Source organism: Paramisgurnus dabryanus, chromosome 7 (assembly GCF_030506205.2).
Source record: "Paramisgurnus dabryanus chromosome 7, PD_genome_1.1, whole genome shotgun sequence".
Taxonomy (NCBI): Eukaryota; Metazoa; Chordata; class Actinopteri; order Cypriniformes; family Cobitidae; genus Paramisgurnus; species Paramisgurnus dabryanus.
The window spans coordinates 11420538-11436238 of record NC_133343.1 but is presented as its reverse complement, the minus strand read 5'-3'; the positions used below and the strand labels follow the sequence as shown (position 1 = coordinate 11436238).

The 15701-nt window shown below is 37.5% G+C and overlaps 1 protein-coding gene across 1 annotated transcript in view; it reads left to right on the top strand.

Annotated features, from left to right (window-relative positions):
• nomo (nodal modulator) overlaps window positions 1-15011 on the top strand; it is a 40859-nt gene extending 25848 nt beyond the window's left edge. The window contains exons 20-31 of the mRNA XM_065240003.1: window positions 2861-2943; window positions 6775-6934; window positions 7906-8032; window positions 8159-8272; window positions 8467-8594; window positions 11989-12130; window positions 12215-12298; window positions 12378-12488; window positions 12575-12676; window positions 12834-12953; window positions 14024-14116; window positions 14208-15011. Of these exons, the coding sequence (XP_065096075.1) occupies window positions 2861-2943; window positions 6775-6934; window positions 7906-8032; window positions 8159-8272; window positions 8467-8594; window positions 11989-12130; window positions 12215-12298; window positions 12378-12488; window positions 12575-12676; window positions 12834-12953; window positions 14024-14116; window positions 14208-14339 (1396 nt within the window). The 3' untranslated portion in view covers window positions 14340-15011. The remainder of the gene's footprint in view (window positions 1-2860; window positions 2944-6774; window positions 6935-7905; window positions 8033-8158; window positions 8273-8466; window positions 8595-11988; window positions 12131-12214; window positions 12299-12377; window positions 12489-12574; window positions 12677-12833; window positions 12954-14023; window positions 14117-14207) is intronic.
• Window positions 15012-15701: the final 690 nt, after the last annotated feature.

Sequence of the window (15701 nt, the reverse complement as noted above, 5' to 3'; positions counted from 1 at the left end):
AAGCTTAATCCACTCATTATTTCAGATTTAAAAGTCTACTTGCTGTCCCGGTGACAGACTTTACATTGCTTTGCTCGTTCAGTGCAATTGGCTTGACATTAGCATTGCTTTTTGCTACAATCTCTGTCCAAACTTAATATGGATATGGTTTTAGAAAAGATATGGTTTATTAATAATAAGATTATTAAAAAAAGGTAAGAAAGAAAATGCAGCGCGTGGTCGTAACAAGAACCATCGCCATAGAAACCGAAGGCACGCTGAAACTGCACTCGAGCTTTAGCGCGGTAGCGCTCATGGCCGTTTTTCCGATCGACTCGGGTTATAAACACAACATTAATCAGACTTGGGACCCAAAGTAATTTAACTAGGACCTAACCGGACCCGACAGAGTCAGACCATTTAAATTATAAACCCGGAACCATACGGGTCCCGCTTCCTCAGTGAAGAAAGACCTCTGCTCAAGTTCAGAAACATGGAAGACACTGCGCTTGCGTCGCGTCGCACCTATTGAGAAACAGCTGAGCACGCAAACGCATACTGATAGGGAGAGACACGACGTGCTTTCACGCAAAATGAAGCCAACGTGTTGATGGCTCAGAGCACGTTATAAAACGTATTCTTAAAATCCACATTTCTGTTTTAATAAATGCTCATAGTAAATCATAGCATATTGTCTAAAACATTAGGTAGCACATTTGCGACCCATTAAAAATTAGGGTCGCACCGCAGTTCAAAAGGTCGCATATGCGACCATTTTGGTCGCAGTGTAGCTCCCTGCAACAGTACAGCTTAATGCTGAGTTTACACCAAACGCATTTTGTGCGTCAAAATCGCGTCTACCGCGTGTGGTTTGCCGCTTGAACAATTTGGATGCATTCGCGCGAGTAGAGCGGAGTAGACGCGCGGAAAAAGCAAGCATTTGACACGCGTCAGAGGCAAACTCCACTTCTTGTGGGAGGGGCAAGTGCTATGCGGTTGTCTGTTTGTAGGATGACTTATGTTGACTGTGCATTTATTGAGAGAGTTACCAGTTTGTATTTGGTAACCTTACTATAGGGGGAAAAAACAGCGCGGGTCGATAAACGTCACGTGACTCAAAAGTATTACAACCAGGTTGCCCAAAGTCCTCACTGACACTCTTCCAAGCGAGGTCCTTTTTATTCCTGTCTCCTCTGTAGAAATAACAACTTGTGTCATATAGCTTCGAGTGACTGCTTGAGTGAGTGACTCTGGGCGGGGCTGCCACCACAGCAGCTGGCAGGCTCCTGATTGGTTAACGCGGCGCGAAATTCCGCCAAAGTTCAAATTTTTCAACTCGGGCGTCAGCCGCAAATTCGCGTGAACCGCAACATGCACAAAAGCACCATTCGTGCGTACCGCGCACAACGCTCAATTCGCGCCTTTCGCGCGAGCTTCACGCGCGAATGAGGCGGAAACGCGTCTTCCACTCCGCGCCGAACGCCTCTTCTGCGCCACGGGACCTCCTGACGCGCGTCAACGCATTTAAAAGTTATCCGCTTATTCTGTGCATATAACGCACTCAGTGTTATGAGACTTGCAAATATTAAGTTTTTAAGCAACTGACTGAGGTCAACACTTCTCCAAGGCCCTAAAAACCCCTTAGACCCCAGAGGGTTAATATGTCTTAAATGTGCAAAAAATAATGATATATATATATATATATATATATATATATATATATATATATATATATATATATATATATATATATATATATATATATATATATATATATATATATATATATATATATATATATATATATATATATATATATAATTGGCTAGCTTATATATATATATATATATATATAATGTATAACCTGCCATGAATTCTTCAAACTCATCATCAGACATTATGAAAGAAGACTCTGAGCTGGTATCCTTGCAAATAGAGGTAGCAAAGAGGATTAAATAAAGGGGTGCCATATTTATGCCCTGTCAATATTAGAGAAATTTTTTTATTTTATAATGTAATTTCCCCTTCACTTTCAATTGTTTTACTTCAATAAAACATAATATTTTTTTTTTATTATTAAAGCTTAAAAGAAGAAACATTATAGATTATTTTTTTTTGCTTGCTTTGTACATATTTACCAAGGGTGCCCAAACTTTCGAGCCCCACTGTAGATACAGGTCATTGAAAGTGCTTGAATCTATTCAAGTTTTCTGGACAAAAAATCCATATTATTCCCTGTGTATTGTAGGATAATATTATAAAATTATAGACTTTTTAAGCACATGTGCTAAACTGATCGTTTTAAATGCTTATATCAAATGTTGATTCATACCAAAATGCTTTTTTGCATACTTGTATTTGACAAATGAAAATGTCTCTGGTTACATATGTAACTGTTGTTCCCTTATAAGGGAGCGAGGCGCTGCGTCTCCCTTGCCATACTTCCTGCGTCCCTGTTACGCATTCTTTGGCAATATTTCAGATAGTGATATACTTCCTGGCTCCTGCGTCACCCTGTCTTTATAACCTTACCATTTGTTGAATTTGATATACACATTCAGACGCACTTGCCCTTGGAGGCGTACACAAAGTGTCACTGCAGTGATGCAGCACGAGTTCCCTCGAAAGGGAACCGTAACAATGTATATTTAAAGGTAACACAATGTAACCTTGCTCTCACTTGAAATGTGTCCCCACATTTAGTCCTTGAATTTAAGGGTATAGGACCTGGAAAGTCCTTGAAAGCTTTAATACTGTTAAAATACATTTAATTGTGCAGCCCTTATCATGCATGAATGCTGCACAATGTCGTATTGTCGTTTCTTACTGCTCATTAGTTGCATCATTTTAATTGTGTATCTTGGGTATTTGGTGGTTTCAGAGCCGGGGAGAAGATTACAGTCACACCCTCATCCAAAGAATTTCTGTTTTACCCTCCTGAAGTAGATGCTACAATCACCGGAGGTAAGATTGCAAACAATCTTGGGAACCTTGTTTATAATCATTTCTTTTGCTATTTATAGGTTTTTCTACAACAGTCGGTATATTGTGTGTAGCAGTGCAAAAAGGACCAAGATGATGAAAACATCATTATTATGATTATTAGCAATTCTCTTTTAGTCATTTTATTATAGGACACATCTGCATGACCATCCATCTATTTAATAATGTCTTTAAAGGTGCAGTGTGTAAATTTTAGCGGCATCCAACGGCTCAGTCCACTGCTCAACTCTCGCTTTTGAAACACATAGAGAAGCTACGGTAGCCGCCACCGGACAAACATGTCATCGTCGGAGACAACTTAGTTTGTCCATTAAGGGCTTTTGTAGAAACATGGCGGCACAAAATGGCGACTTCCATGTAAGGGGACCCGCAGTGTATGTAGATAAAAATGTCTCATTCTAAGGTAATAAACACATAACGGTTTATTATGAAAGGTCTTTATACACCACTGATAATATTGTTTTGTATATTATTTTGCATTTCTGTCAAGAGATGCTTCTAAAAATTACACACTGCACCTTTAAGCTATTGGCTGATGAATCTAGGGAAACCTTTTTACTACATAACTGTCTACACAGTTCTGAACCCCAGATTACCTTTAGGAACAGTGAGTCAGGTCCCATCCCCCAAAATCGGTTCTAATGTGAGAAACCTGGCTAAGACCACTCAAATTTTTCCACACCAGACTTAGAAAACCTTAGTAATTTCAGTAACACTTTAACTAATGTTAATGAAACGTTTTAGCATCGGCTAACATGAACTACCAATAACAATATGTTTTAGGGCAGTGCTACCCAATCCTGGTCCTCGAGGCCCCCCTCCCAGAAAGTTTTAGATTTCTCCTTATTTAAAATTCCTGATTCAACTTATCAGCTTCCTTCCAAAATGGTAAACATGTCTCCTTAACAAGCTGATAAGTTAAATCAGGTGTGTTAAATAAGGAGACATATAAAACTTTTTGGGAGGGGGGCCTCGAGGACCAGGATTGGGAAGCACTGTTTTAGGGCATTTGTTCATATTTGTTATTGTTAACAGATTTATCTTGATAAATCATTAGTAAATGTGAAATTAACATAAACTAATATTAAAAATGTAGATGTATTGGGCATTCCAATATGGCGGTGTGGTGGTTTCACAATTGTGACATCATGCGCTCCAGTCATTTATATATATCAGTACACTACAGCGACCCTACTGATTGTACATTTTTATATGAGAGCAGATTTAAACTCAAAAACATACATAAAGTAAAAACAATCCTAAAGCGATATGAATTGCTTTTACAAATGGTTTCGATATCTAGTTTGGAGTCACTATGAAATTTGAAAGTTCATTAAGGTTTTTGCCAATTTGCATAAATTATAACTATGTAACAGTGTTGGTTTTTTAATAAAGCTTTTCACAAGCTAAGGTTCGTAAACCCCTGGTGGCTTGTGAGGGAATTGCAGGGAGTTTCTGAGTTGATAAAAAACAATTACAATTAAATCATAAAATGTCAATAATTAATTTAAAAAAAATTTAACCTAAATAAAAACGTCCACAAAATATTTATTTTATCTTTTAATCTGAATGTCATGTGAACATGAAACAACTCTACATTATATCAGAAAACTGAGAACTTGTGCAAAATAGACATGTACATTTTATGTAGGGATGCTCCGATCAGGATTTTTGCAGCCGATACCGATAGAAAGAGATTCAACTTTGGGTGAAAAGCTCCGCTCGTCAATGTCAGTTCTCACATGCCCGTCCAATCACAGTGGAGGAGGGAGGACAAGTATCACAACAACCAACCGGCTCACAGCTCAAGTATTACAGCTACCAAAGCGATTGGCTAAAGAAAGCTGGCGCTTAGCTAAAAAAACAGCTGGCATTCAGCGTCCTCCAGGCGTTTTCAGCTGCGTTTAAAAGTTTTGGTGTGCACAACCCTTAACTGTTACATTTTTTTTCTAGATGAAGTAATACCACAGATGTTGCCTTTGTTATATTACTTGCAGTTATTTTTTGTGGGCGTGCACACCAAAGCTTTTACGCCCGCGGCTGGCACATGTTTTCAATTGTTTCCAATGGAAGCTCTGCATTTTTCAGATAAGCCAGCAGCTAGCGTTTTTTTCCGCGCTGAAAGCCGGCGCTCTGCAGTTTTCCGCACTCTGCTCTGAGCGCCGAGAGTTGAAAGAGATTCAACTTTGGGTGAAAAGCTCCGCTCGTCAATGTCAGTTCTCACATGCCCGTCCAATCACAGTGGAGGAGGGAGGACAAGTATCACAACAACCAACCGGCTCACAGCTCAAGTATCACAGCTACCAAAGCGCTTGGCTAAAGAAAGCTGCCGCTCAGCTGAAAAAACAGCTGGCATTCGTTGTCCTCCAGGCGTGCTGTGTTTAAAAGTTTTGGTGTGCACAACCCTTTGGTATATTATTATTTTAATAGAGAATCAAATAAATAAGCACGACAAATATTTATTTTGCAAAGAGATATGTAAACACTTCACAGTCTTTACTGTACGAATTAAATTTACACGCATTCGTATGATGTACAACAGTTCTTGAGTGAAGAGCAGAGAGTGATTTATTGAGAGATGAATTGGGTTACTGCAGCTTTAAGACGTGAGAGAGATTGCTCCATTAACGTGCACTGATAATAGGCAGCTGTGTGCGGGCGTGATTTTGGTGTACGCAGACAAGAGAGCAGCTGTGAGGAAAATGAAAGTTTAAACGCTCAACTTTAAAACGCATGCGAATAATAAACTTTTGGTATGAGGATGCAATTGTCCGCGATAGATATGTGTTGTATACACTGTTTAATGGGGATGTGAAGACGCGTCGCGATGTTGACCAGAGCGAGTCCTCAAAGAAATACACATATCTCTGTAAAGACAGAGAGAGAAAAATCGCCTGCAATTCTCATGCGAGTAAATGCCGCTCCATCTGAAAGCAGGTGATGGCAATTTACTACTAATCACCAAACCGGCTTTACTGATGTAACACGCATGAGAATCGCAGGCGATTTTTTTGCACAGCGCTAGATTGTGTTACATTGTAACACAAATGATTGTGTTTATGCTGCCAAAATGGTAAAACAATGTGCCTGGGGTACTTGTAACACTAATCCCAGGTATCTTGGGAGGAGGATGGGCAATAAAATGTATTTTATTCCATTTTCTAAACCCAAACAAGAATGAACAATATGTCACTTTGTGTCTAGATCAACAAGGATGCATGCATTTTATTTAAGGTAAAACCATGTTTTTATCTGTGCTAACGTCACCTAAACTTTTTAATCGCAATCATGCTAACATTAGCTAAAGTTCAGTGCCTCTCCATATTAAACTGGATAAAAGTAAATTAATTTAATCTTACCCTGCGGTACATGAACAGTGTTAATCCTGATGTCATCTGTGATTGTGACGACCGTAAGATTAGCATAACCTTTGCCCACTTGCATTGTGATCTGTAAACCCTTGCTTCCAAATTAATCTAGATTTTTCACCATATTTATATTAAAATCTTTTTTATGTCTCCCTCTGTGGCATGGCATATATTAAGTCCCACTTGAATGATCATTGATTTTAGGTGGTCTTTCAGTGTCCAAAATATATCAAAAACATCCTGGGACAAGGTTTTCAAACTGACACCTCCCATTGTAAGAAAGCTTGCAACCATGTGTTTGTCCGAGCTTGGAACAGTAACTAAGGGGGACGGGGCTTAGAGATGGGTCGATTTAAGCAAGGTTGCAAAGTTTTTTTGTGTATTCTTGTTTGTCTTAATCTTTCTTTTGAATTTGTTGTGGCAGAAAACTGTCCGGGACAGATGGTGGAGATTGCAGGTCGGGCAGGGCTGTTTCTTACGGGGCAGGTGTCGCCTATGCTGGAGGGTGTGGAAATCTCCATTAAGGAAAATGAAGCCACAACCCCTCTCATTACGGTTCTTACTGATGAGAATGGAAGCTACAGGTGTCTCACCTTTCTCTTTTCTCTCTCCTGTCTTGACTAATAAGTTAATGCATAGAGATGGATTTCAACCAGAAAAGTATAGTAACCGCTACAGTAGTTGTGTAAATATACGTTTGCTACTCTTTAACTCTTTCCCCGCCAGCGTTTAAAAAAAAGTGGCCAGCCAGTGCCAGCATTTTTTATGATTTTCAAAAAAGTTTAATGCCTTCTAGAAAATGTTCTTCTTTAAATATATAAACATACAATATAGCAAATGAAATAATCAAAAAAACGGCTTTTCCTACCTTCATAAGTTCTCTTTTTATCACCTCTCAAATATGGGTTGGTTTCTTCAAAAACACAAAATTTTGAACAAAAAGCGGAGATAATTAAATTTTTGCGAAGGACTTTTGATAGAGATCAGATGCAGAGCGATCTGTAAAACACATATGGAGTTCTTTCTTTTTCACGTGAGGCGTTACTTCGGGGTTGTATAAGTTGAGGAATAAGTATAAGTTGCACCTGGTGGATAATAACGGTATTGCGGAAAGCCGGAAATTCTCGTCATTGGCAGGGAAGCATTTTCTCTTAATTGACGAGATAAATCCTCAGTGGTGGGGAAAGAGTTAATGGCAGTATAATCATAGTACTATAATAGGGCTACATGATGTTGAAGAAAATATGGCTCGTGATAACTTGCAATAAAAACGTGATTCACTATGTTATACAATAATGTCTTAAGTTTGTAGAATCTCCAGTTGGCAGGTTCTCCGCCTATTACTGCTTTTGACTCTTATATTATAAATGTCAGTGATTTGATATGTGTAGCCACACAATAAGACATTCTGGTTGACTACCTATTGTATTAACCTTAAAGCATGATGTAGTAAAATGACAAAAGTGAAATCAGTCATGTTGAGAACTGAAATGCAAAATAGTGCTCTATACTAATATGTGAACTGAAAATCCATTTTCTCTTTTTACAAAACTAGTGTTGGACCCCTACATAGTGACTCTCAGTATTACATCAGTGCTAGTAAAGAGGGCTTTGTCCTGACCAATGTGGAGGGAAAGACAGGAGACTTTAAGGCATTTGCTTTGGCAGGTGTCACTTTTGAGGTAAAACATTAAGACACAAATTCAACAATTATGTCTTCTAATATTTTTTGTGTTTTGATTACAGGATTTACAATCTTTCTTCTATAATATTACTATCAATTTTTTTGCTTTGATTTTTAACATCAGATAAAGGCAGAGGATGATGTCCCTCTCTCTGGGGTTCTGCTCTCTTTAAGTGGGGCCAACTTCCGCTCAAACTTGCTTACACAGGACACAGGCCTCCTAACCTTCAACAACCTGGTACTTTCTCCTCAGACCCTGAATCACCATGTTATTTATAACATAAAATTGCTTTGTTTTTAAGGTTAAATTTTACACATTGATTGATATTATGTTATTCAGAAGGGTATATAGCCATTAACGTTTACACATGAGAACATGTACTCTAAATATAATATACTATTTATCAGATCTTAATTTCTTTCCTGTTTCAGAGTCCTGGACAGTATTATTTTAAGCCCATGATGAAGGAGTTCCGCTTTGAGCCCTCAGCACAGATGATCACAGTAGAGGAAGGCCAGGTCCTCCATATTCCCATTACTGGCTTCAAGACAGCTTACAGGTTAATATGAAGACATATAAATACAATTTAAATTGTATTTGCTGTAGAAGTATCACTGGGGTCCTATGAATTCTGTTGCAGTCTTTGGCGTTGATTGTTTTAGTGTATCATATCCATGAATGATGTGTTTGATCTGCCATGAAATCATATATATGATCTTTAGACACTGTACATCACCAAGGCATACAACTGGCTTTGGGAGGTTACAGAACATCACCAATACAAAGTCTGTATGTAGACCATGAACCTTCCTTGGAAGTCAAACAATTAAAGTTGGCCGTACAATATGTAATCAACCTTAAAGCAAATAAGGAAAGTCTGGCCTATTCAGCAGTTTTTTTTATTGTTTTATTTGTCCATTTGGTCTGCACATAAAACCTCTTTTGGACAATCTGAAAGTGGATTTTTGCATTTTGGAACAAACACAAAAAATTCCCTTTTGAGAATCGATGGGATCAGGTAATTTACACAAGATGTCACGTAAGTTTTACTGTCAAGTAAAATGTTCATCTTCAGAATTCACTATCTATTAAATATATTTTACTTGATTGTATTACGTTTACTCTTGTTGATGAGCTAGTTTTATTCTGTTGATACTTTTGGAAAAAGTCTTTTACCAAGTCAGGACAAATTTAACAAATGTAAACAATATTTTAGTTTTATATAATTAACTGACTTTCACCATTAACATAGCAATAGCTGGCATGGCGTCAAAAATAAAAATAAATAAAGAATAATGTGTTTAAGACCCCAAGTTCGAAAAGTGATTTAAATACCGTTTGTGAGGCGGAGGATGTAAATATGGTAAAACTGCAAAATATTGCATAAAATGCTGTAAATAAGAACATACTTTTACTTATACTGTTAATAAGAAAGTTTACCGTTTACATTAACATTTAAGCGATTTTAGACTATTTGAGCGACAAAGACCACCATCTCTGCAAGTATTCTTATAGAAACAGTCATTTATTATAAGTGAGCAGTTGATGATATGTGTATAGATCAGCGCTTCTCTGATGTTAAAGGGACAGTTCCTCTTATAAGAAATGCTTATGTTAATCAAACTACAAAAGACAAAAGGAAAATCAATTTTATAGCTTTAAAAAGATCAATTATATTTAATTTATAGAATGAAAACAGTGTTATATCAATTTGAGACTGTTTCTCTACCTAATCAATACTGTTAGATCTTACTTTATTTATTTGTAACTTTGGTCTTTTTCTATTTATATGCTTGTAATTTCTTGATTTGTTGTTATTTTATTTTCCCACATCACTTTTTTGCTGATCTGAAAATTATTCAACCCACGACTCAAAAACCATAATGTAATTCATTTAAAGGTGCTCTAAGCGAATTGATGCGTTTTAGACCATAAAAAATTTTTTGTTACATACAGCAAACATCTCCTCACTATCTGCTTGCTGCCTGTCCGCTGATCAAACTGTAAAAAAACGCGATCTCTGTAGACAGCCCAGGCTTCACAAACGGCAATAACAACATAGTGGCCAAACCTACAAACAGAAACCATAACAAAGTGTTTCAGCCAATAAACGACAAGAAGGATTTGGGGGTAGGGGTTGGGCGCGTTCATGAAAGCACGGAAGGGAGGGGGAGGGGGAAGAGTTAGCTACGCTCCGTCTGTTTGAAAACAATTTAAACGTCAACAAAAACTAACGTCTCGCAGATTCGCTTAGAACGCCTTTAAACCATTACTATATACACTCACCTGCCACTTTATTAGGTACACCTTACTAGTACCGGGTTGGACCCCAATTTTGCCTTCAGAACTGCCTTATTCCATCGTGGCATAGATTCAACAAGGTACTGGAAACATACTTCAAAGACATGATAGCATCACGCAGTTGCTGCAGATCTGTCGGCTGCACATCCATGATGGGTATCTCCCGTTCCACCACATCCCAAAGATGCTCTATTTGATTGAGATCTGTTGAGTGTGGAGGCCATTTGAGTACAGTGAACTCTTTATCATGTTCAAGAAACCAGTCTGAGATGATTTGCGCTTTATGACATGGCGCTTTATCCTGCTGGAAGTAACCATCAGAGGATGGGTACACTGTGGTCAAAAAGGCATGGACATGGTCAGCAACAATACTCAGGTAGGCTGTGGCGTTGACACGATTCTCAATTGGTACTAATGGGTCAAAAGTGTGCCAAGGAAATATCCCCACACCATTACACCACCACCAGCAGCCTGAACAGTTGATACAAGGCAGGATGGATCCATGCTTTCATGTTGTTGACGTCAAATTCTGACCATATCATCCGAATGTCGCAGCAGAAATCGAGACTCATCAGACCAGGCAACGTTTTTCCAATCTTCAGTTTCCTGTTCTTAGCTGTCAGGAGTAGCACCCGTTGTGGTCTTCTGCTGCTGTAGCCCATCCGCCTCAAGGTTCGACTTGTTGTGGGTTCAGAGATGCTCTTCTGCATACCTTGGTTGTAACAAGTGTATATTTAAGTTACTGTTGCCTTTCTATCAGCTCGAACCAGTCTGGCCCTATCCTCTGGCATCAACAAGGCATTTGCTCCCACAGAACTGCCACTCACTGGATTGCATTGAGAATGCATTGAGTTGCTGCCATGTGATTGGCTGATTAGACATTTGTGTTAACCAGCTGTTGGACAGGTGTACCTAATAAGGTGGCCAGTGAGTGTTTATTGTAAAATTAAGTCATTTTAAATTACATGTAAGCCTTCAGGTCCACCCTATTCCAAGGCTAACTCAGTTTAAATGTATGGCCTTGCGATTGATGGTCAGATTATGGCAAAATAAAATTATTGCAGATGTAAAATTAGTAAGGGAATGCTACTTGTTACAGCTTTCCACATTTATCAGCCCATTTAATTAAAAATGGTTTTGGTTACTAGTCAAATGTTTACAATTTAAATTTACAATCTTAACTGTCGTGTCCGTCATAATTAAATAATTGAAATAATGGCCATAATGTATTTTTTGCGTATGTTATGGTGTGCATTTTATTTCTGCGCACGTGTGGGGGTGTTTATTGATGGAATTTTGAATGCACAGAGATACCTCATGCTTTGTGTACTCCTGACACATTAAAACATTTCGCTGATGGGTATATGCGTTCTGCTATATAGTGTGTCAGTGTTAAATGAAAATGTTCATATTATATTACTGAAGTACATACATTTCTTGGCTTTCGTTGGAATAGAAATAAAATAATAATAATAAACTAATCAACCAATGCTGCTCAATGTTTTTGGCATCATGACCCATGCTGGTTAACATCTACATTTATGCATTTTGGCCGACAATTTTATACATAGTGATTTACACGGCTAATGCCATGTCCACTAATTTTCTATTTATTCATTGTTGGCTTTATATTTCTCTGTGATGTATTTCAGCTGCTATGGGACAGTGCAGTCACTAGGTGGCGATGCAGAGCAGAGTGTTGCAGTGGAAGCAGTGGGCCAGGGAGAGTGCAGCATTTACAGCGAGGACACAGTAACTGATGAGGAAGGCCGCTTTAGACTCCGAGGATTACTGGTAAAATACACTCTCCAAAGTTCATATGCAAAGACGTAAAAAAAAAACTTTTAACAATGCTCATCTTTTTTTATTTTATGTCAGCCTGGGTGTAACTACAACATTCAACTGAGAGGAGAAGGAAATGATCATATAGAGAGAGCTCTCCCGTCACACAAAACAATTGAAGTGAGTGCTAGTTCTGCCATTTACCCTATTCTTTACATTGCCACATTTATTGAGACATTTCCATGAATTTTTTTTTTAGGTGGGCAACAGTGATATTGAAGGAATAAACATTATCACTTTCAGGCAGATCAATCAGTTTGATCTGAGCGGCAATGTCGTCACTTCCTCTGAACATCTTTCAACTCTCTGGGTAACTTTGTGGATACATATTTAAAAAAAAATGTTTTTACATTTGCTAAAACTTTGAAATCATTGCTTGTTTTACTCCCCTTCAAGGTAAAGCTATACAAGAGTGACAACCCCGACAATCCCATCCAGAGTGTGTCGCTTGGCCAGTCACTGTTCTTCCACTTTGCCCCCCTGCCGCGTGATGAAGAGGTAGGCCCAAATTTATTATCTACCAATATTATTTTATTCTTATAGATAACTCATGTTTTTAGGATCTCAAGGCTTTTCATAAACCTCTAACTTTAGATGCATCTCCAAGCTATTCTCTAATTGGTGGTCATTTTCTTCCTTGATTTTGCCTTTGTAGACCTATGTCTTGATGCTGGACACATCGCTATCTGGATCCCAGTATGATTTTAAGCTTCCACAGGTCTCCTTCACATCCTCTGGTTACAACAAACACGTAACACTCACTTTTAACCCAAAGGTAAGAATATCTGCCTAAAGCCCTATTCGCATGGGATTAGTATTACCTGGTGACCTCTAGTAATTTGTAATAAATGCGGAGGTTGTCTGTGATCTTAATCCCATGCGAATCTGCCATGTCTGTAATTTGTAAAGTAAAACTTCCCCCGCAAAAGACCTACCATATTTCACCGAACACCGAGGTCCTGTGATAATTTCCAAATCACACTAGGTTCCCAGATAATACTAATCCTGTCCGAATAGTGCTTTTAATGAGGTTTAAAGGTACCATAGAATGGAAAACTGTGCCTAGGCATAGATGAATAATAAAGAGTTCTATAATGACATATCGTGAGCATCAAACACTATTGTTCCCTCATCTTATGTAAACCTCGTACATGCAAAAGACCTCTGAAAAAAGGCCAATTTTAACATAACACTGACTGTGATGTACAGGCGGGATGTACGCTCCAGCATGAAATTCATTACAATGTTGTTACAATGTTAAAAACAAGGTTGCGACTGTTGAGTTAGCAGTTTATGCTAGTTAATGCTAAACGCTACCGTTGAGGCTGAAGTTCTACTATTGACGTTACAGTTAGGTTTTGCAGTTCCAAACTAAAAAAACACAGATGAACTTACCACTCAGAAACGTCCATTTCCGATATCTAAAACAGTATCTTTATCTGTAAATAGACATGTAAAACTGTTTCTGGATCATTTTTGCACTTAATAAAGTCACGTAACTTGTAGATATAAGAGAACAATATAACATATTGTATCAATGCATTCTTTGACACCTTTACATTTCTTTTAACACTTTTTAGCTTACAAAGTTGGACATTTATTTTTTGACTGTATTTATTAAATTACATCAGAATAAGATAAATGCAAAATGAAAATCGAAATCTGCATTAATGGATACAACTTTCCTCACACTTTATAAATGTAATCTTGTGTGTTTTGATGTGCGTCTCAGATTATTTCAGCTTTGAATGTTCCTATCAGTTGTGCACTCTAAATATCTTATAATGTCAAATGAAGTGCATTACCCTTGACAGATCTAATTGAAATGTTTCTTTCTTTCTGCAGAGAAAAATACCAGATCAAGATATTGCCCAGGGGTCGTACATTGCCCTTCCTCTGACACTGCTGCTGTTACTTGCTGTGTATAATCATGAGCGGGTACCTATTCATTTTTTTATAACAATACATGAAAACCACTTACATACTTTGTGAGACTTTACCCAGATAATGATGTTTGTGTCTCTTCTAGGTGATCCCATTTCTTCTGCAGCTGGTCAATCAGATCCAGGGTGTTCGTGGACTTGCTCAAACAAGCGGAGATGGACTTGCTGTGGATGAAGCCAAACGCCAATCAAAGAGGCCAAAGATGAGACGCACATGAGACCCCAGTATGAATGCCAAGCCTGCCACGGCATTCAGGTCTCACAAGCCTCTGGATCATGTCTGCCTGACTGCCTGAGTTCTATCATATAAATTCAAATAGGGTCACCAGGTTTCATGGACATCTTAAGTGTTATCAAATAATGTCTTCTGAGGTTCTTTTACTGTGGTTTTAGTTTCCATAGTATTCTGGTCGCACAGATTGGTATCCCTATTTTTTGCAGTCCCTAAAATATGTGAATGTGGCTCAGGGATGCTGTGTGTGATTGTGTATTTATGTTTGTGAGAGATTGCTCGGGGGAGAATGGCTGATTTAATTACTACAAATGTGTGTTTGTTTTCTTCTTACTGGTATTTGGAGTTAAAAACCTAGGTAATTGATTATGATTCCAATAGTTTGCTTGGCTGAATGAGTTATTTATTAACAATTATGTCCAATACAATTTTTGTAATTTCTACATTTTATAAATCCCCTACTCCCACTAAAGGTTATCAGTTCAGTTTTTATTACATCTAAATTACTTGAATTTATAGCATTTATTAGCAATTTTCAGACATTTTTTCATTAAATTGAGTACATGTGATTTTTTGTTTTTTTGTTAAAACACACAAAACATAACTAAATACTTAAAATAACATTTTTGACATTTTCCAAATAAATGAACTAATGGTTATTGTTTAATGGGTTTAGTATTTTGTCTTTCCACAGCATTAAAAAATATCATGAATTTATAAATGGCATTGCAATGTATTGAACAATGATTTTATTTTTCTTAACTGTGCATTAGCTCTATGTAAAAAAAAAAACAGAGGAAGCAAATTTCAATGTTATATAGATATTTCATATTATAACCGTACAGGAATTATACAGTGTTACTAATTGTGATGTTTCTACAATGCTACATACCACCATGGCTGTGTTTTTACTCACACCATGCCATTTAAAGTAGGGAGTATAAAGACAGGTGCTTTGCTTGAAACATATGGCCAATATGTTACAGGCCATAACAATATTATATTTTCTGCAGAAGGTGTCTACTGCAAATTATGATATGTTGTTGAAATTAGTTTCAAGTCTGTTACCAAGGTACAGAAAGCGGTAGAGAAAGTGTGTACTTCTCTGTGTATGACTGCCAGTTTTTACTTTCAACACTGCTACTGTACTTTGGTAACAGAATTGACATAAAGTCAAACAACAGGAAATCATTATTTTCAGCTATGTAACACTTGTTACACAAAATATCTTGGGTATGGCTTGTAATATCTTGTGATCCATGACAACGAATACCAAATATTAAAATATAATGTGCAGTTTTTTTTATGTGCAGTTATAATCATCCATATATTTTTACATTTAACAATT